Genomic DNA, 24,024 nt, shown 5'->3' on the forward strand with positions numbered 1-24,024 from the left:
TCGCCCACACCGGCCTAACTGGTGAGCCTCCTCGCTCCTCCAAACCTCTGGTCCTACAAGTATCACTTGTGCCCAGGCTGTTTCTCCCTGAATCATACAAATACTGCCCTCTCTGAGCAGACTCGCGGGGCCCTCTGTCCTTTTAAATTCCCATAATGCAAATATCAGGTTGTATTTTCATGGTACATCGGTCCCCATGCCGGCCCACAGATCTCCTGAGGACGAAACTGTATTTTGCCTTTGATCACCTCGTGTCATGCAGAGCCCGGCATGGTGGGCCACAGGCAGCTTCACGGACCACAGACTGAGTGACCTGTCCCTGCCATTTTCCCTCGGGCCCCAGGCCTCAGGGATGTATATTTAACCTGTGAAACACCTCCCCGCTTCCCTGCCCCTGCCAGTCTGCAGAGGGGCTCAAGAACTCCTTGTGCGGCCTTGAACCCCGAATTCTACCAACTAAGACAACAAAGCCATGTTGAAGACTCTGTCCTAGGGATACAGGGGCAGCCGCAGGCCTGCGTGGGGCTCTCCAGGGTCCCGCCTGCCTTGTTACCCCATGTTTCCCTCCCGATTTACACATCCTGGCTTCACTCTCCTCACAATCTGGGCTCCATGGCCCTTCTCTGTGTTCTCTTTTTTAAAATTAAGAAATAAACAATACATAAAGCTACAAAGTATAACATCACCCCCAGTATAACTAGTCGTATGACATCATCCCCAGTATAACTAGTCACATCACATAACCCCCCAGTATAACTAGTCCAATCAGAAAAAGTACATTTGATACATTTGCTTCAGATTTCTCAAACCAGCAGGAAGAATTGCCCATCGCACAGCACTGCTGTCACCTCGACTCCTGCCTCAGCGCCCTCGTCCTCGAAGATAATCACAGTCACGGGCTTAACGTGTGTCCAGCCCCCATCTTCCTACTCCTCCTACACCCGTGCTCCCCGCAGACAGTAAGTTTGCTTCGCCTCCTCTCACACCGCTAGCACTGTACTATTCTCCTGCGAACTGTACTATCCTTCCGCGAGCTGTACTATCCTCCCGCGAGCTGTACTATCCTCCCGCGAACGGTACTATTCTCCCGCGAACGGTACTATTCTCCCGCGAGCTGTACTATCCTCCCGCGAGCTGTACTATCCTCCCGCGAGCTGTACTATCCTCCCGCGAGCTGTACTATCCTCCCGCGAGCTGTACTATCCTCCCGCGAGCTGTACTATCCTCCCGCGAACGGTACTATCCTCCCGCGAACGGTACTATTCTCCCGCGAGCTGTACTATCCTCCCGCGAACGGTACTATTCTCCCACGAACGGTACTATTCTCCCGCGAGCTGTACTATCCTCCCGCGAGCTGTACTATCCTCCCGCGAACGGTACTATTCTCCCACGAACGGTACTATTCTCCCGCGAGCTGTACTATCCTCCCGCGAGCTGTACTATCCTCCCGCGAGCTGTACTATCCTCCCGCGAACGGTACTATTCTCCCACGAACGGTACTATTCTCCCGCGAGCTGTACTATCCTCCCGCGAGCTGTACTATCCTCCCGCGAGCTGTACTATCCTCCCGCGAGCTGTACTATCCTCCCGCGAGCTGTACTATCCTCCCGCGAGCTGTACTATCCTCCCGCGAACGGTACTATCCTCCCGCGAACGGTACTATTCTCCCGCGAGCTGTACTATCCTCCCGCGAACGGTACTATTCTCCCGCGAGCTGTACTATCCTCCCGCGAACGGTACTATTCTCCCGCGAACGGTACTATTCTCCCGCGAGCTGTACTATCCTCCCGCGAGCTGTACTATTCTCCCGCGAGCTGTACTATCCTCCCGCGAGCTGTACTATCCTCCCGCGAACGGTACTATCCTCCCGCGAACGGTACTATCCTCCCGCGAACGGTACTATTCTCCCACGAGCTGTACTATCCTCCCGCGAACGGTACTATCCTCCCGCGAACGGTACTATCCTCCCGCGAACGGTACTATTCTCCCGCAAGCTGTACTATCCTCCCGCGAGCTGTACTATCCTCCCGCGAGCTGTACTATTCTCCCGCGAACGGTACTATTCTCCCGCGAGCTGTACTATTCTGCGAACGGTACTATTCTCCCGCGAGCTGTACTATCCTCCCGCGAGCTGTACTATCCTCCCGCGAGCTGTACTATCCTCCCGCGAGCTGTACTATCCTCCCGCGAGCTGTACTATTCTCCCGCGAACGGTACTATTCTCCCGCGAACGGTACTATTCTCCCGCGAGCTGTACTATTCTGTGAACGGTACTATTCTCCCGCGAACTGTACTATTCTCCCGCGAGCTGTACTATTCTCCCGCGAACGGTACTATTCTCCCGCGAACGGTACTATTCTCCCGCGAGCTGTACTATTCTGTGAACGGTACTATTCTCCCGCGAACTGTACTATTCTCCCGCGAGCTGTACTATTCTCCCGCGAACGGTACTATTCTCCCGCGAACGGTACTATTCTCCCGCGAGCTGTACTATTCTCCCGCGAACTGTACTATTCTCCCGCGAGCTGTACTATTCTCCCGCGAACGGTACTATTCTCCCGCGAACGATACTATTCTCCCGCGAACGGTACTATTCTCCCGCGAGCTGTACTATTCTGCGAACGGTACTATTCTCCTGCGAGCTGTACTATTCTCCCGCGAACTGTACTATTCTCCTGCAAGCTGTACTATTCTCCTGCGAACCACTCTGCCACTTTCTTCCTCCCTTCACCCGAAGGGTAACCAGGTCTGGCGGTTCTTGGTCTCACGGGTCACTGTGAAGCAAACCTCTGATCAGCTTTTGTGGAGAAAGTGTCCGAAATCATCCCCATCACAGAAGTATGGAGAGCGCTTTTCTGTAACACCCACCGGCCAGGCATCGGACCTCTTAACTGATCTTGTGTTTTTTGGTTCCTGGCCTCCTGTTATATTTTCTAGGATTGACTTGATTTACCCTTTACCTCTTCTACCACATATTTGTTTTCCAATTTCCTAGATGCACTGTTCTAGGGTAATTTTGTTTTCATGGCATCCTATTGCTGTATGGGTACGATAAACTCAGGTCTTTAAAACATCGAGGTGTGGGCGCCTGGGTGGCTCAGTGGGTTAAGCCGCTGCCTTCAGCTCAGGTCATGATCTCAGGGTCCTGGGATCGAGTCCCACATCGGGCTCTCTGCTCATCAGGGAGCCTGCTTCCCTCTCTCTCTCTCTGTCTGCCTCTCCATCTACTTGTGATTTCTCTCTGGCAAATAAATAAATAAAATCTTTAAAAAACAAACAAACAAACAAAAAAACATCGAGGTGTGACGGACATCCAATGGACTGCATGTATTTACAGTAGGATTTGGTGCAGGCAGATGAAAACCATCCCACTAGCAAGATAATGAGCATCGATCCCAAATGCTTCCTCTGGCCCTTCTGTAAACTGCCCCCTTGCCCCTGCCCGCAGGCAAACACTCACCGTCCACAGCTGTCTGTGCTCTCTTCTGTCTCGCTTCTTTCGGCCGGCATGGCGCTCTGAGATGCTGTCACTTTGTTACTGCCGCTGTGTCCCTCTCACGGCGTGGTCCACTGTATGGACACAAAGAGCAGACGGTTAGTCATTCACGGGCTAACGGACAGCGGGATTGTTTCCGGTTTGGGGCTGTTGTGAATAAAGCTGCTATGCACGTTCATGTAAAAGTCTTTAATTAGGGTGCCTGGGTGGCTCAGTGGGTTAAGCCGCTGCCTTCGGCTCAGGTCATGATCTCAGGGTCCTGGGATCGAGTCCCACATCGGGCTCTCTGCTCAGCAGGGAGCCTGCTTCCTCCTCTCTCTCTCTGCCTACTTGTGATCTCTCTCTCTGTCGAATAAATAAATAAAATCTTTAAAAAAAAAAAAAGTCTTTAATTAGATACATGCTTTCGCTTCTCCTGGGTAACTAATTACCTAGGAGTGACATATTTGCGTCGGATAGCAAGGGTGTGTTTCACTTTCAAGAAACTGCCAGAATGCTTTCACCACGGCGCTTCCCGCTGGCAGGGTGCGTGTCTCAGAGCCTCTGCGTCCTCACCAAGCCTCTGCTGGTCATTTTCTTCAACGGAAGTTATTCTGAGAGGTAGGTAGATAGCGGTGTCTCCCGCGGTTTGATTGGTGCTTCCCTCATGACCAAACATGGCAAGCATCTGCCTGAGCTTACTTGCTGTGTGTGTGTATTCTGTGGGGAAGGATCCGTTCGATCTTTTGTCCGTTAAAAAGATTGTTTAAAAATTTTTATTGTTGGAATTTGAGAGTTTCTTATGTATTTGGAGGCAATTTGTCCATCTTACGAGGGGTCCGTTCCTGCACATTGCGGAGTCCTGTTCTGGGACACATGATGCTCTGTCCATGCACCGACTGATGCCCAAGCTCCTCTATTTCTTTCTAAAATATTTCCCTTTTGCTTCAAGAGTGATGTTTCTCCAGGGGCCTATGCTTTCCTTTCATGACATAGACTTCACTACCTGGTGGTCCTTGGTCGTCAGTCCCATATTTGAAAAGGCTCCAGGAAAGCTGGGTAGAAACCTGTACCTGAGGAGACCTTGCCTCTCCGGGCCCTGGTGCGACATGAGGCAGAAGGGGACCAGCTCCTACCCCGGTGGCTCTCCACGAACCCAGTGTGGGGAATGTTTCTTTCTGGGATGCCAACTTTGGTTCTCCTCAAATCGCTCATTTTTATTGATGAGAGGACCCGGCTCCCACTGTGTGTTTCCCCGAAGTGGCTGTGTACATAGCTTCTGGGTTTTCTGTGCTGTTGGTGGGGTTCTTGAGTGGAGTGGGGCGCTTTTGTCTGCTCTGACAAAGTCCAGTGGCTTTCACCTTGGTGTGAGCGGCACCTCCTTCTTCCGTCAGCCCTGGCATTAGGACCTGCCATTTCCCCAGGGCACACTGCGGGCCGCTGTCGCCACAGCCCCCTCCCCACCTGATCAGCGCCAGCCCTGTGCTCTTCAGTTCTCTCCCAGTGATTCCAGCCGGTCGGGATCAGGAGAGGGAGTTCATCATAATGCATTGGGGACTTTTAAGTATACTTCTAAAAAACATAAAAATCATTCCTAATGTGGCTTTTTTTTTTTTTAAAGAAAATACCTTTCTAAATCACTGTAGAAAATGTAAAAAAGAAAAGAAGTTGCAAACAAATAATAAAAACAAAATATGGTAAAAGGCATCTCAGTATAGCAGTTAGTGGGAGAATTCGAGCCAACATATTCAACGGCAAAGTCTGCTTATCATGCTGTTAAAGATAACCACACAAATGACATCTGAAGGCTTGGAAGGGCCAGGAAATGCTGGATGAAAAATTTGCCAATAAGAGCAGCAGAGTGGTAGCTCCCACATGAGAGCCGGATCCCAGGCAAGCAGCATTCAGCAGAAAAGCACCTTACACTGTTAGCAGGGAGAGACAGAAAGTTTTGCAGAATGCCCGCATCAAACACAAAGCACTGGGTGTTACACACAACTGAGGAATTACTGAACACTACTGCTGAAACTAATGATGTACTCTATGTAGGCTAATTGGATTTCATTTTTTTAAAAAAACCACAAAGCAAAAACTCTTAGAAATATAAGGAAAATCTGACATGGAAGAAAAACAAGGTTGCAAAGAATTTTAACAATATGATCAATATTCCTGAATGAACAAACTACAGAACAAACAGCATCAACTACAGAGAACAGCCTTGTTCCTGCTATAAAAGGCTCGAGGCTGCAAAAGGAAACCTTAGAATCTGCAAAGGAGAGACTTGATAGCAAACAATCTCGACCACATCCACAAGTGTGAAAAAGAACAAAGGCTTTCAATGAAATCTCCCAAATGGCTGAAAAGAAAAAAAAAAGCACCATTTCCAATAAACATTTCCTAGAAATACTGAGATCCAAGTAAATCTAGGAAGTATAGCTGGAGACTATTTAGGATCCTAATTCTAGGAAGATGTGGTTGGTGTCACTTCGCAAACACACAGGCTTCAAGGCTGAAAACAGCGCTGGGAAAGCAGCTGAACAAGGCACTCGCCTAAGCAGTCAGGAGCCCAACGACAAGATCCCCTACCAGAACAGTGAACATGAGAGAAAAGCAGAGGCGAAGTCAGGAGATACAGGGGAAATCACCGTAACACAAATTAGTTGAGAGTAAAACAAGATAAACAGAGACTGACTAATGAAGAAAACCACCCACCAGATCAGTGTCCAAGTGGACGAGTCCCCAGGTCCTGCCCCCTCACACCTGCTCGCAAGCCCTCCTCCTCATTTCTGATCTACGGGGTACCTGTGCAAATCTCAAAAGAAAGCCCACAGATTTTTTTAAGCAAATAAATGATCCCATTGGCTAAAGTAGAAAACAGGCCAATAAGTGTGCAAGAAAATAAAAGAATGCTCCAAATAGAAATCTCAAAGGAAAGCATTCCTGTTAAAATCACAAGTGAATCCTGATAATCCCTGCTTTTATTCAGTATTGTCTTCAAATGTCCTGCTACTGTAAGAAGCAGACGACAAAAGCAACAGCTTCAAATACTCCCAAACAAGAACGTGACATGTCTGCAAACGACATGACTGCAAAGCATGGGAGTAACCAAAGAAAATCGCTGGAACTCATAAAATACTTCCAGCAGCGTGGCTGGATGGGGCAAATATGTGATCGTTGATAGCTCTGACGTCTCCTAGCTACAGAATGTGTATGGGGATGCTCACGATGAACAGAACATCCAACACCTGGGAATGACCTTCCCGCAAGTGCACGGGTTCACACGGAAACTGTCCGTGGCACAGCTCTGCCAAGGTCTGGGAGTGCATGACGCTGCGAAATCGGTAACATTAGTGGAAAGCAGCTTTCAGGGCTCCAGATGCTGTTCCCATCTGAACTTCTAGAGAGCAGCCGTGTGGATACACTGGAGTCATACTGAAGACAAAATGACTGGACTTTATATATATAATTTTATTAATCTTCTTGTTGAAATTAACACAGTAATTGATGACAGTTTAGTAAGTTACAGTTTTTAGGAAATGGAGGGCAGGGAACCAAGAGAGAACAGGGAACCTTCCTATTAATCGTGGACCCAGTGCGGGCTGGCGAAACCAGGAAGGACGCATCAGATCCTGAGTGAAGGCAGAGGTCCAGTGCCCCGGGCAGCTCACATGAAGAAGGAACTCACGGAAGCTTCCCAGCTCTCAGACTAGCATCCCCCTCCCGCCCCGGGCACCTTCTGGAACCCGGCGGCCCTGATCGATCCTGATATGCTCAGCATTTTGTGAATACTTATTGCTTCATGTTTTCAAGTAATTGGAAAATGGTCAGAAAAAGGAATGGTGTTCTTTTAATAACAAAGTTTCTCTTCAAAAATGTGCCCTTTCCAGTGAGAATGAAGCACAGGGGCATTGGGCAAGTTTTCTGTGAATTCTGAAGCCACAAGAGACTCTCAAAATCACGAACCCTGAGAACACGGCTTCTACGTAAAACTTCGTGAGGACACCGACCCTGGTTGGGAAGGGCAGCCAGGAGAGGGTGCAGGGCCGGCCCTCTGGGTGCTTGGGACGCCCACTCCCACAACCAGCGAACAGCATCAGCGGGCCAGAGTGAAGAGCCCGCTCCTTTCCCGGCTCCCACGGTTTTCTGCTCCGTGGAGGTGGCCACCCCGGCACCACTGTCCCAGGCCTGGAGGACACCATCGCCGGACCATCAGAGCTTCACAGAGTGTTTTCTAGGTTTCTTTCTGGCAATGCGCAGTAAATATCATCACTGCCATTTATCTTCATGGGCCTTTCAAGTACATCTAGAGTAAGAAATTCTGTTTTAAGGTACCGTCTTGTAATATTGAGGGCACTTTAAAAAGAGTGCCTTAGAACATCCTCATTCTACCCAGAAGGGAAAAAAATAATCTTAGACCACAGACTACTGGCAATCAGCCCCAGGCATTCAGCATAAGGAGGAACATAATCACGGGGCCTCTAAGAAGTCTTTTGAGTGGAGGACAGAGCGGCCTACCCCTTAGGAGCACATCTGGGACCGTGCCCTGCAGTGTAGTCAGCTGGGGTACCAGATGCCTTTTGTCCAGGCATCAGCCAGGTCTCCTGTGTCTCTTTCTTTGCCCCAAGTTCCCTGCCCAACAGCACACACAGTGAGGGCCCAGGCATTTCCCTGGGTCTGTGACCCTCCGTGGGTGCCCCAGCCTCTCTGACCCAGCGGGGTGAGAGGAACCGGAGAGGCAGTCCTGCCTTTATCAGGGGAGGGAGCAACGTCGCCTTTGGCCTTGAACTGATGGCTGGAATGAGTTGTATGAGGGGCAGTCCACAGAGGCCACCAGATAGGGCTTGTCATTCTGGTCTTGTGCACACTTAGCTGTATGTAGTCAACAGGAGGCTCCGAAAGCAGATAAACGGTCGCTGTGATGACCCGGAGTTCCGGATTCTCCACCCAGTATGCAGCCCAGTCTGTCAACCTGTGCTTCGGTCTGATTAGTCTGTTATTAGGTAGCTTATAGACTCATAGGGAAAAATTCCTACAGCAAATCTTGAAAAAAGATCCAGTAGAAGGAAAAAGACAGAGACATAATTCATTTATATAATCATGAAATGCTTCAAGTCAAAGATCATTCCACGGACAATGGACTTAAAACAAAAATGGGATTATAATTTTTCTGAATTTTGGATAATCTTCAAATTTCTCAAGATACCACCTAAAATAAGACAAAAAAGGAACAGTAAGAAAAAGAAATAATTTTGCTGCTTAAACATTTAGATGCTGCCAAAATGGACAACACTTCATTATGCAGGAATATGCAGATTTTTAGGAGTAACACTAAAAACTGTGGCATTTCAGATGTGTAGTTTGATTTTGTCTCTATAATGAATAACTAAATATATTTTATTCTAAAGCATGATTCACAGGAAGAAATCTATTTAATTCACTCGGGAGGAGTGTCTCGAAGGTCTTCTTCTGGACATTTTCTGGTTTCTGCAGTCCCCAGGAGAGCTACGGCTGCAGACCCCCCGTCTGTGGAACAGTCACCTGGTTGCATGCCAGGGGGCTGTCAGACAAATTTGAAGATGCAGCACGGCCCAGCATTCAGAACAAACACGCATTTTCCGCTTTGATATAAATGACAAGTCCCCCCATTCGTTTTGGGGTAGAGGCCAGCTGGGGAGGGAAGCAGCTATGTGGACGGAGTGAACACTTACAGTGACCCCACAAGATGGAGAAATAGCCAGAAACAAGGAGTTCCCGTCAGCACAAAAGATAAACAGACGAAGCATCATGATGGGAAGTGACTATGAACTCATATGGCAGAAATGCATCATGAAGGCAACCTGACAGAGAATTGACAAAATTTGTTGGTTTCTGCCATGTTTCACCCTGCGGCTGGCAGACCCAAGGGGGAACTGCAGCCCTTCAGACGGCCACGGGTGCCTCTGTGCTCTGCCCTGTCCTGAGCCTCCAGAGAACCCACTGCTGTCCTGCACCCCCGGGGGGGCCACGCGTTGTCCTGCGCCCCCGGGGAGGCCACGCGCTGTCCTGCGCCCCCAGGGAGGTCACGCACTGTCCTGCGCCCTTGGGGGGGCCACGCGCTCTGAAGCTGGGATGCAGGCCTCGGGAGCAAGCATCACTTCCTACGCAGGGCTGTTCTCTTCCAGACTGTGAGGAGCCCGGACACTGGATGCCCCCGTCGAGGTGGCTGCAGCGCCAGCAGCACGGAGCGGATTGGCAAGTGCCATACTCAGCTCCTCTCTGCTCACAGCAAGTCTTCGAAGGCTGGCCCTAGTGTTCCCCCTGCGTAACCCACCCAGATTCCTAGGCTAAGAACTTGAGGCCTGAGGGGGCGGCGCTAGGAGGCGGAGCCTCTGGGAGGGGACTGGGTCATGGGGTGAAGCCTTCAGGAATGGGATCTGTGTCCTGATCCCCAAGAGCTCCATGGCCCTTCATCGCTGAGGGCAGTGCGGGAGGACCGGACTGTACAGCCAGCAGGGGCCGTCACCGGAGCTCCAGCACACTGGCCCCGATCTCAGACCTCTGCCCGCCACCCCCCATCTACAGTGTTTCTGTTACAGCCCCCAGAAAGCACTCAGCCTGCGGGCACCCCTGGACCACAAGCAGGTTTCTCGGAGGCCAGGCACCCGCCCGGAAGCCAGTGACACCTTCAGACCAGCAAGACCAGGCCGGTGATGCCCACACGCGCCTCTGGGACGGTCAGAAGCAGCACGGGGCAGCACGGCTGGCCCCTTATGATGTCAGAGCGAGCCTGTATCAGATCGAAGTGTTGTCACCCGATGCAGAGGTTTGCCAAATACATTCGATTCATTTCACAGACACCATTCTATAGGAATAAAACTTACTTTGCTAAAATGATTAAACTACTTTTCTCATTCATGTACATCATGACGTTTGTGGATCCAGCTCAAGAAATCATATCTCAAAATTTATAGATATGTATATGTGTATGTATATTACACACACACACACACACACACACACACTTTTAATAGGGCAGGCAGCATATTTTTCTCACGTGTTGTTCTATCCCTAGAATCAAAGCTGTCACTTATGTGACACTGACCAGAGCTGGATATGGATTTTTTTGTCTTGACTTTATCACTGTGGAGCCCGAACTGAGGTCGAAACTAAGGCAACCTGTCACTGAAGGCTGCCCATGTCATCACATGCGGTTTAGGCTGAATCGGACAGAGATCTTCGAATTCTTCTTCAAAGCACCAGTGGTCTTTCCGGCCCATGAGCAGGTTCAGTGCCCCGTGCTCCTCTCCTGCGAGTCTCGCCCCTTCCGTGCACTCCCAGACCCCACGCTCTGCTGTGAGAACAAGGACGTCCTTCACAGACTCGTTCTGGTGGGTCTTTATCTGTTTAGGTCACGATGCCGTCTGTCATTGTGTCCCAAAGACACATGGACTTCAGTTTTCTAAATGACATTACACACAATTTTTTATTTCAACAGAGCCCCTCCTCCAAGGCTGTCCCCGAAGGCTGGCCTCACCTGCAGGACCCTGGTGTGGACAAGCACACACCTGGGCTCAGACGACCCCTTGGCCAGGCGCCGCAGGAGCGCTTCCAAGCCAGGGCAGCTTCCTTATGTGAGCACGCGGCTCGAGGCTGGCAGTGGAGAGAACAGTCCGAAAACATTCCTCTTTCCCATTCCTTGACATTTTGCCCTCAGACCACTAAATCTGTTAGCGACTTGGCACAGCTGACCCAATGTTTCCGACCTAGAGCTTCATTGTCAGTGTAATTCTCTACAAATTTAAACATTTCACATCTGATTATGGAAATAAACTGAGTGTAATAAAACATTAGTTTGAGAACATCATAAAACACCAAACAGAGGGCTAGGAATAGCCCCATGGATTGTTTTCTGTAATCAGCTGGGTTTGCGGGATTAGTTAAAAAAAAAAAAAGATAGCTTTTCCATTGTCCTCAGCTGGTAAATCAACATTTCTGAACATACTTCCACTAAGCTGAATTAATTAAATTTCCGGCAATTAATATTGGTTTTGCAGTGACATCAGTATAAATAGCAAATGAATGAAAAAGAATCCTTTCAACTCGTGAAGGTTTCTGCAAAGAATACCTTTGGGTTTTTATTAACAGAGACGTTCATTCGGAAAATGAAATTATTTATTTCTATTTCCTGTTGAAATGATAGAATTTGAGTATTTCTCATTAGAAATTTGAATATCTCCTACTCACATGTCAAGAGAGACATTCCCATGGTCATTTGAGGAAGCGTCTTTACCACCGACTCGGCTCTTGTTCAGTCTTCCTGTGATCCAACTTCTTAGCTCCCAGTACCGTCTCATTTCTCCACTACTAGAGACCAGCCAACATCCGCTTCCTACTCTCTCACGGAACTAATGCCCCAGAGTAGCTCGTTCCTCAGAGACCAGCCAACATCCGTTTCCTACTCTCTCACGGAACTAATGCCCCAGAGTAGCTCGTTCCTCAGAGGCGACGTGAGCAATGGGAAGGCGGTCGTGGTGGGCCTGGCTGGGGAGGAGGAGGGAAGGGCGGAGGGAAGGTAGGAAAGGGGCAGGGGGTCCCCAGGAGCACAGGACTGCTGCGCTGGACCCAGACTCACTGCTATTGCTGTCACTGCTTTTTCTCCAAAAGGCTTGGTTCCCACCTGGGCAGACGCACCTGCAGCAGCATGAGCTCTGGGGACAGGCTGGCGTGGCGTCTTCTGGCAGGAGGAAACGCAGGGCTCCAGAACTCATACACATTGCCTTTGTTTTTCCTTACAGCCCAGCGGATTCTGGGTGGCTCAGAGGCCGGTGTCTTGGCTTCCTGCGGCTTCTGCAACAAAGGCCCACACGCTAGGGGCTTCCAAAGAGGCAGGAATTTATTCTCTCCCAGTTCCGGAGGTCAGAGGCTTGACCATGCTGCCCCCTAAGCTCTCAGCGAGGCTCCTTCTCTGCCTCTCTCAGCTGCTGCAGCCGCAGGGGTGTGTGGGGGCATCACCCTGGTCTTCCTCCACACTTAACACGGCTGTCTTTGTGTGTGTGTCTGCACGTGTGTGTCTTCTTGTCCTGTGTGCACGTGTGCAATTTCCCTAAGAAAGTCACCAGTCCTGCTGGGTCAGAGGCTTGCTTACTCTAGTGTGACCTCCCCAACTAATGACATCTGTGATGGCGATGACCCCTATTGCCAAATAAGGTCACATTCACAGGGTCAAGACTGCAACATCTTTTTTGGGGGGCGGGGGGAGAACGCAATTCAACCCATCATAGCAAATCGTTTTGTTTCCTGTCACCTCTGATGCTGTAACCTGTTTCCGAGCCTTTCTTGGTGTGAGCTTTCCTTACCTCTGTCCCCCTCCGCAGCTCCGGAATAGGGACAGGTCCCAGCTCTCAGATCCCCCACTGTCTGGAGCACAGTGGGGCACCTCAACGCATGGAGAGCTGGAGGGTTCTTCTCCTGTGATCTCAATAATCTCGGGCTTTCGGCATAAGGTCTACAAAACCTAGCTAAGGAGACCTTCCAGTTCTGCCCGTTCTCCGCAGTATCTCTGGGAATAATCTTCTGCATCTTTAAATACATGGTGAGCCCAGAAAGAAACTTAGGAATTCTGACTCTGAAAAGTCTGTCTGTGTCCCACAATGCCGTGACATCAGTCTGTCCTTCTGGGGGCTTCTCTCTGCCCCATTTCAAGAGATGGCGGGTGCCGTGGAGTCAGACGACGCTGTGTCTGTGTCTGCCTCCGAGAGTATGGGCGACATCGAAGAGCTTCACGAAATGTGTTTGGGGCAATGTAGCCAGGGAAGGGGGGCAGCGCCCTTTCTACCTCAGGAGACACAAATGATCCCCATGGGCACTGATGTGAGCCGCCTGCCCAGTTTCCATCATCGCTATGGCCTCAGGGGACAGCCCAAGACCACTCCCGTCTGAAAAGCTGGGACTTTGTTCCCTGAGCCTCAGTCCCTTCATGCGTGGGACTGGGAGGGGCACTACCCTAGGTTCGCTTCCCCTTTGACAGCCTTGGATTGGTTTTTATGAGTTGTACTGGTCCCCGAGATCACAGGCTGTTTGGAGGGTCTGACACAGGCCCGGGCCCCTTGCCTGGGGAAACAATGGGATTTTGACGGCGCGCACAACCTGGGAGTCTGGACAGAGACCGCAGGTCTGCAGGGGTGCGGGGCGCTCATGTGCAGGGGCTGCGTGAGGGTCCAGCCAGGCTTCTTCCACATATGGAGTGCGCCTCCAGGCCCAGCTGTGGGTGCTCGGCATCCTGCAGACGGCGTGCTCCTGGCCAGACCACGAGTCCCCTGCCCAAAGCTTTACTGGACCATGGGCTCCAGCAACAAACGTCTGGAGGGGCTCAGACTCCGGTGCAGCCAATGATAACATTGAAGTGCACCCAGTGATTCTCAGAGCGGGTTCTTCTCTGGACATCTGTGTGGTTGTGGACTCGATTAGCGAATGCCCGGTGTACCCTGTGAGCTGGCAGTTCCAACAAATGTGAACATTTCGAGAACGGAACCTAAGAATGGTTATAAAAAGGCCAGAGCACAGGGCCAGCATGCGGAGAGTGTCGGCGGACTTACTGGTGATAACCCGAGAATGGTTATAGTAAGGCCAGAGCACAGGGCCAGCATGCGGAGCGTGTCGCGGACTTACTGGTGATGCTGCCGGGCCCGGGTGAAGAGGATGCAGGCGGTGAAGAAGGCGAAGGCCCCGCCCTGGACGGACCAGCTGGCCAGGCCATAGCCGCACCACTCCACCACCTCCCCGAAGTAGTTGGCTGCTGTCACGTACTCAAACAAGCCTCCTGCAAGGAAACACAGGCAAGGGGTACCCTTCCTACAGATGACACTGGCGAAAGCACTGACCGGCGAGACAGCCGTGGGCGCTTACTTAGAAAGCACCAGCTCAGCCCTGGGAAACACGACTGCTCCAGAATTGCAGTCAACGAGACACACCCAGCGGTACTAGTTCTACCACTTCGTCTGACGATTTCTGGGAGTAACTATGTACCATTCATCTGAATATAAAATGCTACAATTGTTGTGTACTTTACTATGTCACTTGACTCATCAGTGAATCCCACAGATGGAACCCAGGTAGGGACAGAGACCACAGAGTAACAGTGAAGCACTAGCTTAATCAGACGGACCTGCGCAGAGGCCTGGACCCAAACTGGAGGAAAGTAGTAATTTTCAAGGGCAGATTCATTCATTCAGTCATCCATTTTCATAGATCCTTCAAGTCCACACGACAGGTGAGGCCCAGCTCTAGGCACTGGGAGTGCACCGTGGACAACATGTCCCCTTCCGGAACACTAAATCCCGATGCAGCCCCACGAGGAAAGCACGGAGCCCAGCACGTGGTGGGGAGTGCTGTGGAGCAGAGCATGTGGGAGGGGCCCAGAAGTCGGGCTGTGGGCGGAGGGAAGGCTGGTCGTGGCCGTGGCTGGAAGGGGCCTCGCTGGCAGGGGAGGTTTGGGGTTGGTGGTTGGGGTCTCCAGGCAGCAAAGACTCTGAGGCTGGAGAGCAGAGGGGCACACTCCAAGGACCACCTTAGAGCCACAGTTTAAACAACCTGAGATTTGTAGGCTTTTTCCCGTCCTTTGCTTGTCATGTTGTGCTCTCCCCTTGTAGGGTTCCCAGGAAGATAAGGATTCCAATCTAAGCCCCGCCATGTGATTTCCCGTTCCACTGATGTTTTCGTTCTACCCACTGAGTCTTAAATTTTTTGTTTTAGTTTGAGAATCTCCCTTGCTTTCTATCTTGTATCTATTTAGTTCTTTCTACGGTATGTTACTCTTTTTTTTATAATTTCATCCCTTTTAATTATTTAAACAACTAGATATTCACTTCGTGATCTGTTTCTATTAACTCTAAGATCTAAAATTTCCCAAGTTTAATTAGCTCTCACTCAAGGCACCATATGTCCTCATGGGTTTTGTGGCTCTTATTCTGTGGCGTGTGGCCTGCCAGGCTCTCAGAGGCTAGAGCTGAAGACAGGTCTCTTTGGGGATCTGGGTTTGTGCGGGCTGGATGCAGGAGGGCACCCCCTCCCTAGGACCACAGAGATCCTAACTCCTGACTTGACAAGGTTTTTGGACTGTCCACAGTTGGCAAACATTTCAGCTACAAAGCTGAGGGCATGAGGGCAGCTAGCGGTTACGGACTCTTATGTATTGGGTCCTGGACTCAAGCATTCACCCAGCCTTTGCTCTCTGATGACTGACTTCATTTCCGGACATCACACAGATGCATCTTAAAAGATAAAAACAACAACATCTACCCAACATTTTAAACTGTTTTCAGACAGAGTCTATTTCAGTCGTCTATTCCTGCTATGGCCAGAAATGAGGTATTGGGCACCCCTGGTAAACCAGAAGATGTTCCTTGTATTCTCTTTCCAAACAGATACAACTAGTTTCCTTTTTGCTTAATAGCCACTCGGTTAGCCAGAATCAGCTCTTCTGTCATTCTAAGGAAACAATAACCACAGTGATTGCTATCTTAATTGTGACTCACATTGAAAATTTGTGGCTGTGACTAGATATTAGTTATTGGATTGGATAAAACTGAAAGAGCAAGGCGTCCTGCAGAGAGCCCGGCATCTAGTCTCCCGTTGTCAGTACATACCCCTCGGTATCTTATACCCAGTCTCCCCTGGTCTCCGGAGATTCCTCAGGATGTGGTCTGAATGGATGTTTACCAGCATGCCTATCAACCACAGGCAGAACCCTACAGAAAAGGCGATACAGAGCAGCATTAAGTCCATAAACCAGGAAACCCCCAGGCCCAAGCCGGAATGAAGGGGATGACCCCAATCCACCCTATTATCGTTACTAAGGAGCAGGTCGCCACAACTGATAGTGAAGATCATTGTGATAAATATAATGCTTCCCTCAGAGACCTAAGTGCTGCACTCAGGTCTGCGAAAGAGGGCTTTGTTTTTCTAATAATACCAGTAAATCAGCTAGTCTGCTCTAAATGTTCTGACAGGATAACTGGAGTGCTCGGAAGTAGGACTTAAGACTCGGCCCAGGCTCCTTTCCAGGAAGCGCTAAACCAAGAACTAAACAGCCACGGGACTCTCTGAAACTCAGAAGAAACTTCCTCATCACCAGGAGCCTCGAGGGGGTGTAATTTATTTTTTTTTTTACACTCTTGCATATATTTTTGACTACTGATGTTTTATTTTCATTTTTCCTCAGAACTTATAAGGCTTTAGTTAGAACTCAAAAATAATAAAGATCTTAAAAAATCAAAAACTTCACAAGACCTAATAGCTTCTGCAAGTTAGCATAATCAGGAAACTCTAATGGCCTTGTTGGAAGGTGACCCAGTTGGACTTTTTCTCATTTTCTGTTAGGAACAGTAGGAGCTTAATGACGGTCTTAGATTACACGGTTAGTGACGGAGCTCCTCAGTTTCCCTCTGTCGTCCGCTCTGCCGGAACCTGCTGCTACTCTGAGGTCTGCTTTAGGAACAGGTATTCATGCTTTCTGGGCCAAGTCAGGGGTGATGTGCGTCATCTGCTGCTGCTGGGGCCACGTGCCTCTCCCTCTGGCGCTCGGCCTCCTGCCACGAGGTCGTGGACCAGCACCACCTCCTCTCTCTCAAGGAGCATGGGCTTTCTAACCAGGAACTGCGGGGACAGGAAAACCCAGGTTCTGATGAGAACAACGGAGTGCATCCTTAGGGGGACACTCACCTACTAGAAATCGGGGATCTGTGACCCAGTCGTCCGCATACACGGCGTACTGGCTCAGGTATCTGCTTTGCAAGTAGCCATTGTAGCTACAGAACATGAAGGCCAATGCAAACGTGTACAAGGGCATGGGCTTTCCGCCTCGGATCAGGAACGGGAAAATCAAGGACCTGAGGAAACATGAAACGGAAACACATTTAAATAAAACATAGATCAGTGATAAGGAATCTCATTTCTGCCATTCTATTTCAAGTCTTGGGGTTTTAATCTTGTTTCCTTGTTCAGAAATCATTCTCAGTAATGCTCGTACTGATATACTCTGTTCAAAGCAGAATTTGTAGATAAAGAGTTAACCACGTTTCAGTAATGTTCACAACAGTGCATAAACTCAGGACTCTAATTGTATCAAATGTGAGACACACACGGAGAGGAAGCGAAAGGCTTCCAGAAGCTCTCAATATCATCCTCCCTCGCTCTCGTCCGCGCAGCAGGACGTGGGGGACACCGTATGCCACCCGTCAGCACGGCGGCTGTGCTGGCTGAGCACTCAACACCCCACTTGTGGTACCTGGAGACACCCGCACAGGAAACCCCACGACACATGCAGAACAGAGCACAAGATGGACTGAGTGTGGGGAAGCCATCTGCCCGTGGTCACAGAGCTCGTGCGTGGCTGAGCTTTCGTGTAAAACCGGGTATCTCAAGGCTCAGCTTCTTCTGCTCCACCACACGAGTGAAAGTTTAGGGGGAGAAAACAGAAAAGAAAGTGGATCTTATGGAGAAAAGAGGACGCGACGTCGTACTCTGAATCTCCCCTGTAGCATCAGTACCTAATACGCGGAGAGAGGGATTGCTCCGCAGCCTGCGGACCTTAAGGGGATAGTAAGGAGTCACCATCTACAACTTCATGCCAATAAATGTGTCCCTCTGGACAACACGAACAAAAGCCTTAAGACACAGGTGACCAAATCTGACCCACAAGGAAACTGACAACTCGAACAGCCCTCTACGAATGAAAGCGACTGAAGCGACTTTTAACATTAGAGGAGCTGCACCTGGAGTTGGGGGAGGGGACGAGCTGCACAGAGGCATAGGGACATTTTAGGGGACGCAACTGTTCTGTATCTTGATTTTGGTGGCGATTATATGCTGTAGGCAACCATCAGCACTGACCAAACCACATTCTTAATAATGAGTGCATTTCATCCTCCGTAGGTTATATCTTAAAACAGGGAAAATATAAAAGCTTGTTATTTGTTTCCATTCTGGCCATCTACCCAAGGGCAAAACCAGAACTGATCTTAGCAGCAGTAGTGACAGCCTAACGCTGGCTACAGGTCCTCAAGGCATTCTCTTGTGACAGGCTCACTCAGGTCGTGGGAAGAACATTCTTGCAATCAAAAGCAGTCTTCAAGGTTCTCTCTTATCCAGGCCAGCTCCCCCAGAGCGGACTTCATGTGGGTTTAGGGCAAAGCACCAGCTGAATGCAAGCATGTGTCCGGCCCCGATGTGTGTCATCAGTGAGGTTAGTTGCTTGCCTGGAAACCAGTGTGGAAACCTGTTCTCTCTCAAAGACAACAGGGAATTGCGGCGATTTCTGCTTCGCGGAAGCACGGCTCATGCCTGAGCAGAGCTGGGACAGTGAGCGGGCATCTGGGATACAGGCCCACTATGCACGTCCGTACCACAAGAGGCGGATCTGGGTGACTGGGTAACTGTGTCTTGGACCAGTGGGGGAGCTTTAGAAACAAGCAGAAATTTTGACTCGCTGAGATCCAGCATCGTGGTGATGGTGTTCGTTCCCCACCCCCATCCTGCTCCTTGGCAGGAGAGCCAGAAGCAAACAATCAGTTCTCACTCTCTCCCTGAGCGTCAGCTCAAGGGACGATTCTTTAGGCAGGGGAAAGCAGAGAAGGGCCAGAGGATGAGGAATTGAGAGAAAACCTCCCTGGGAGTTAGGATCTCAGGGAATTTTCCAGGGGGCAAACCACAGGACAAAGCTGACAAAGTGTTAGAATTCTAAGTTGGAAGAACTAGGGAAAAAAGAGCAGAAAGAACCACGGGAGGGGTGAAGGCTGGACTCGGTTAGAAAGAAGCCTGCGAAAGCGTGGAATGCTCAGTTTCCCCAGAGCCCGAAACTGGGGACCTGAACAAACCCACGTAAATTCAACGCAGGGTAATAGGGACCCAGGGTCAGGAAGGGGAAGGGCAAAGTGTGGAAGCTTGAAACACACAGAGTCGTTACGGAAGGACAGTGATGTGGGAAGATGTCTGGGCGAGATGTCACAAATGTCTACATCATAGATGAAAGAAGCCTTCTAGAAGCAACACTGAGCAAACCAGTCTGCAAACGTGGTAGATGTTTCCTCCAGAATGTACAAAAAAAAAAAAAAAAAGTTGTAGACTTTCTAAATGAGAATTATGCCCAGCAAACTTTTGATTCATTTCTTCCAATTCAGTTTCAAATTCAGGGCTGAATTGTGAACGACTGGCAAACGGGCTGGCACCTTCTCGAGGTGGAACCCAAACCTGTCCCGTGTGGTATTCACGCCCCCCCTCCTCATCTGTCACCAATGTCCCTTCCATGCCCGTGACGGCAAAGGCATCTGGATCGGGAATCAGCAAACACAGCCCCTGGCCCAATTCCAGTTCACCACTGGAATTGTACATTGTACCACATCGTACAGCCCGAGAATAAGAACACTTTTTACCTTTTCAAACAGTAGGGGACACGATCAAAAGGATATTGCAGGACGCACGGGAATCACACGAAGTGCAAATGTCCGTGTCCACAAATAGAGTAGCGCTGTGACATGGCCCCAGTCATTCATTTGGGTCCATTCTGTGGCTGCTCAGGAGCTGGGGCTGAGCTGCGCAGGAGTGACACGGCACGTGGTGTGGCGGTCTCTTTGTCCACGTCCCTGCGCAGTGTGCACAGATCCGCGGCAAGTGGCGTTCAGAGTGCACGTCACTTTGTTCTCTCATCAGTGTGCACCTGTCCCGTGAAGACAGGGAAAGCGGCCTCCATGTGCCCCGCAGACCCAGTGGGGTGTGGCTCACTCTGCTCCCGTGGTAAGTGGCTCAGCACTCTGGGATGCAAGGTCACCATGGCTGTGTCGCAAGTCTAGGCTAGAGGTCAGCGTTCCCAGACAAGCAGTTCTTGTGATGTCGTCCCCCACTTGCAGGAAAGCAATGGTCAGGGCAAAGCAAGAACTTAAACAGAATCCAGTTCTAGAATTTTACAAAAGAAAGGAAAAGAAGGCTACAACCACTGGAAGTTCCTGGGGGCCGCCTCCTGTTTCACCCGGCAAGGAGGGCCGTCTGCCAACGGTGAGCTCACTCCCTGCAGCAAAGACACACGTCCAGAGGACAGAAGCTCATGGAACACGATGAGCCCCTCGGGGAGGACGGCTGCTTGTGGAGTCAGGATGCTGAAAGTGAGGTCAGCGGAGAGTTGAAAAGCAAGGCCAGTGTCTGAGTGAGCAGGCTTCTGGGCTCCTGCGATGTCACCGAGGTCACTGACATGTAACTGAGCTGGGACTGAGTTTGAAGTGGCAGAGAAATCAGGCTCCAACGGGTCCTCGCACAACAACCAGCAGTGACAGTGTGTGCACAGAAGCCGAGGAAACACTAATGCAGTACCCGAGGGGAAACCTGCTAAGATAGTGTAAATGCTGGTGGTAAACACACACGTGTGACAGATTTACAAAGCCTGTGAGAATAGAAGGTGTTTAGAGCTGCTCTCCATATGGCAGGTACTTTGCCAAAAAACAAAACAAAATAAAACAAACAAAAGAAACCAAACCACAACACCACCAAATTGATTAGTGCCTGTGACAGAACCGTGTCAACAGTGAACTTGATCTTCTGTCCATGGTCATAACCACTGTTCTGAGTTCAAAGCCAAGACTGAAATTTTTCTTTGTAAGAAAAAGTGCCTCAACCATTATTACTGAGGTTTAAAGGGATCTGGAAATTAGCTTTTGCTGCAGACTTGATAATGTTTTTCAGTGAATTCAACCTAAAATTGTAAGGCAAAAATATCTCCTATGTGCAAAACGTACACGGCGTTGGCCTCCTCAGCAACAAGTGACATTGGCAGAAGCACAAGTCACATCAAACTCCTTCCCGGGCTTTCCGTGCTGTTAGAGTCAAAAGCAGCAGTGAGATCTGCCTTCTCACGTAAACTTGCACTGGTACGATTTCTAAGCTCCAGACGGAGTTCCTCCAGTGGTGTTTGAACTGTTCAAGACCTATTTAACTGTAACTGAGGAGCCGCCACCTGTCAACCAAAAGACACTCACTTACACTGCAGAAACATACTACAGGACAAATACCAACAGAAGAGTCCAACAGAATTCCATAAACATCTTCCAAGTAATGAACATGTTAAACTACAATCAGAAACTTGTGGACTGAAACCAAAATCTGGCAGTACCAATGCATATGAAAAGACACTTTCAAAGAGAAAATCTTGACGTGCCTGGGGGTTCCATCGGTGAACGTCTGCTTTCAGCTGAGGTCATGATCCAAGAGTCCCACCTCGGGCTCCTTGCTCAGCGGGGAGTCTGCTTCTTTCCCCCCACTCTGCCCTCCTACCCCCTTGCTTATGCTCCCTCTCTCTCAAATAAATAAAATCTTTAAAATTGAAAAAAAAAAAAGAGAGAGAGAAAATCTCATCGCCCATCAATCAGCATCAAGGGGTGAACACTGGCCAAGGATTTTGGTCATGGGGAACGCTGACTCTGAAGCCCAATGAAGTGAATGCTCTCCCCACCAAATAAAGAATTCCACCCTCCGTGTTACATCTGTTACAGAAATCAAGGTATTAGCAAGACAGGAAACAACATGTGTTGGAGAGGATGGGGAGAAAGGGGAACCCTCTTACACTGCTGGTGGGAATGCAAGTTGGTGCAGCCACTTTGGAAAACAGTGTGGAGATTCCTCAAGAAATTAAAAATAGAGCTTCCCTATGACCCTGCCATTGCACTACTGGGTATTTATCCCAAAGATACAGTGAACAGAAGGGCCATCTGTACCCCAATGTTTATAGCAGCAATGGCCACGGTCGCCAAACTGTGGAAAGTACCAAGATGCCGTTCAACGGCTGAATGGATAAGGAAGATGTGGCCCATATACACTATGGAGTATGATGCCTCCATCAGAAAGGACGAATACCCAACTTTTGTAGCAACATGGACAGGACTGGAAGAGATTATGCTGAGTGAAATAAGTCAAGCAGAGAGAGTCAATTATCATATGGTTTCACTTATTTGTGGAGCATAACAAATAGCACGGAGGACAAGGGGAGTTAGAGAGGAGAGAGAGTTGAGGGAAATTGGAAGGGGAAGTGAACCACAAGAGACTATGGACTCTGAAAAACAATCTGAGGGTTTTGAAGGGGCGGGGGGTAGGAGGTTGGGGGAACCAGGTGGTGGGTATTAGAGAGAGCACGGATTGCATGGAGCACTGGGTGTGGTGCAAAAACAATGAATACTGTTACGCTGAAAAGAAATAAAAAATTAAAAAAAATTAAAAAATTAAGGTATTAGAATTAGAATTTTCTCAATAGAAATCTTTGTGAAATATCTCTTTCACTACATCGTTTATTTTGTCTCCTGTACCACAAAGCTTAAAAGAAGCACTATATGGCCCTTTCCAAAAAGTTTTGATCCTTGACCTAGGTTAAAATAGGAGTTACACTCTGGAAACCTCATTGTGACTTTCCTAGCAAATGCCCTTGCTCAAGGCCCCAGTACTTAGGTTGCAGGCAGCCTCTTTAAAGGGACAGGGGTGGCGCTGGTCTGCTCCAGGTCTGCCGGATGGGGTCTGTGCATCTGGGTCCTCAGCTACGCATGGAACAGAGAGTCACAGGGATCTGCTCCAGGGTATGCTCTGCGAGAGCCAGGAAAAGATGCACTTCTCTCTGGTCTCACAGGAGCGTCAGCAGTGAGGCAAGGACTGGCAACGGGGCTTCAGAAAGGCTGATGCCGATCTCTCCTGTTCCTTGATGCCTACCTCTGAAAGGACAGCAATACCCTGACGCCCACAGGCCTAGCCATAAAGTCACTGCGGGCAGAAGGGGAACAAGCTGGCTCAGGCAATGTCACTTATGACTTTAGACCCTGACGAGGGCTCCTGGGGGAGTCCTTATTCTCCCGCTTCTCCTTCCCCACAGGCTGAGGGCACCGATATGAACCAAGCCCTCCTGGCTCTGGGGTCTTCAGCAAGCCAGATGGCCGCATGCAATGCACCTTCCAGAGGGGATCACTCTGCTCCCTCTTGCTATTTTGGGGATTGCCTTTCTTCTTTTAAGTTACTCCCTTCAGCTTTACTTCTTTTCCTTGGAAGTCCATGCAACAGTTGCTGGAAAGGGCTTCCTTTGAATTGGGTCAATTAGGAGCCAAAATGGGGCAGATGGGGCTTCTGGGCATGACTTTCATCTGAGTCTTCATCTGGACACTAGAGGGACAAGGGGACCCAAGGGTTACAGTGGATCCCAGGCTGCTTATGGTGAAGATCTACTTCAAGACATGAGGCCAGGCTCTGTGAGGAAGGTAGACTCGGCTGCTGGACCCACACAGCACTAGTCCCGACCTGGGGGACCCAGGCCATCTCAGTTCAAAAGCTTTCTCACGTGGTGTCTCATCTGCACTGACGAACACCCTTCCACATGGGAACTGTGGGAAATGGGTATTATCCCTCTTTGAGAAAACGTATGAAGCTGGAAGTTGAATATCCCTTAATGTGGAAATCATTTGTAAGGTAAACCGTGACGAGCTTGCATTTAAAAATACCTTATTGGGGCGCCTGGGTGGTGCAATGGATTAAGCCTCTGCCTTCAGCTCAGGTCA

General features: G+C 49.7%; 1 protein-coding gene and 1 long non-coding RNA gene across 11 annotated transcripts in view; both read right to left on the minus strand.

Moving 5' to 3' along the window:
* SRD5A1 (steroid 5 alpha-reductase 1) overlaps positions 1-24,024 on the minus strand; it is a 59,752-nt gene that overhangs the window by 30,257 nt on the left and 5,471 nt on the right. For 8 of the 10 annotated variants that reach the window (XR_004284314.1, XR_004284310.1, XR_004284312.1 and 5 more), the window contains exons 2-5: positions 17,174-17,340; positions 16,099-16,200; positions 14,123-14,273; positions 3,461-3,570 (exon numbers count right to left, since the gene is read on the minus strand). Coding sequence is in view for 1 of the 10 variants with exons in the window: in XM_032337811.1 (XP_032193702.1) it covers positions 8,615-8,681; positions 14,123-14,273; positions 16,099-16,200; positions 17,174-17,340 (487 nt within the window). In the remaining 9 variants the exon portion in view is untranslated. Of the gene's footprint in view, positions 1-2,699; positions 2,775-3,460; positions 3,571-6,925; positions 8,682-14,122; positions 14,274-16,098; positions 16,201-17,173; positions 17,341-24,024 lie in introns of those variants that run through there. The other 2 variants (XR_004284316.1, XM_032337811.1) reach the window with 2 other exon arrangements.
* Positions 10,391-11,883, minus strand: LOC116587098. Its single transcript, XR_004284318.1, has 2 exons — positions 11,699-11,883; positions 10,391-10,913 (listed from the first exon to the last, which is right to left on the minus strand). It is a non-coding gene; the product is annotated as an uncharacterized LOC116587098 (long non-coding RNA).

Source organism: Mustela erminea, chromosome 3 (assembly GCF_009829155.1).
Source record: "Mustela erminea isolate mMusErm1 chromosome 3, mMusErm1.Pri, whole genome shotgun sequence".
NCBI classification, from domain to species: Eukaryota; Metazoa; Chordata; class Mammalia; order Carnivora; family Mustelidae; genus Mustela; species Mustela erminea.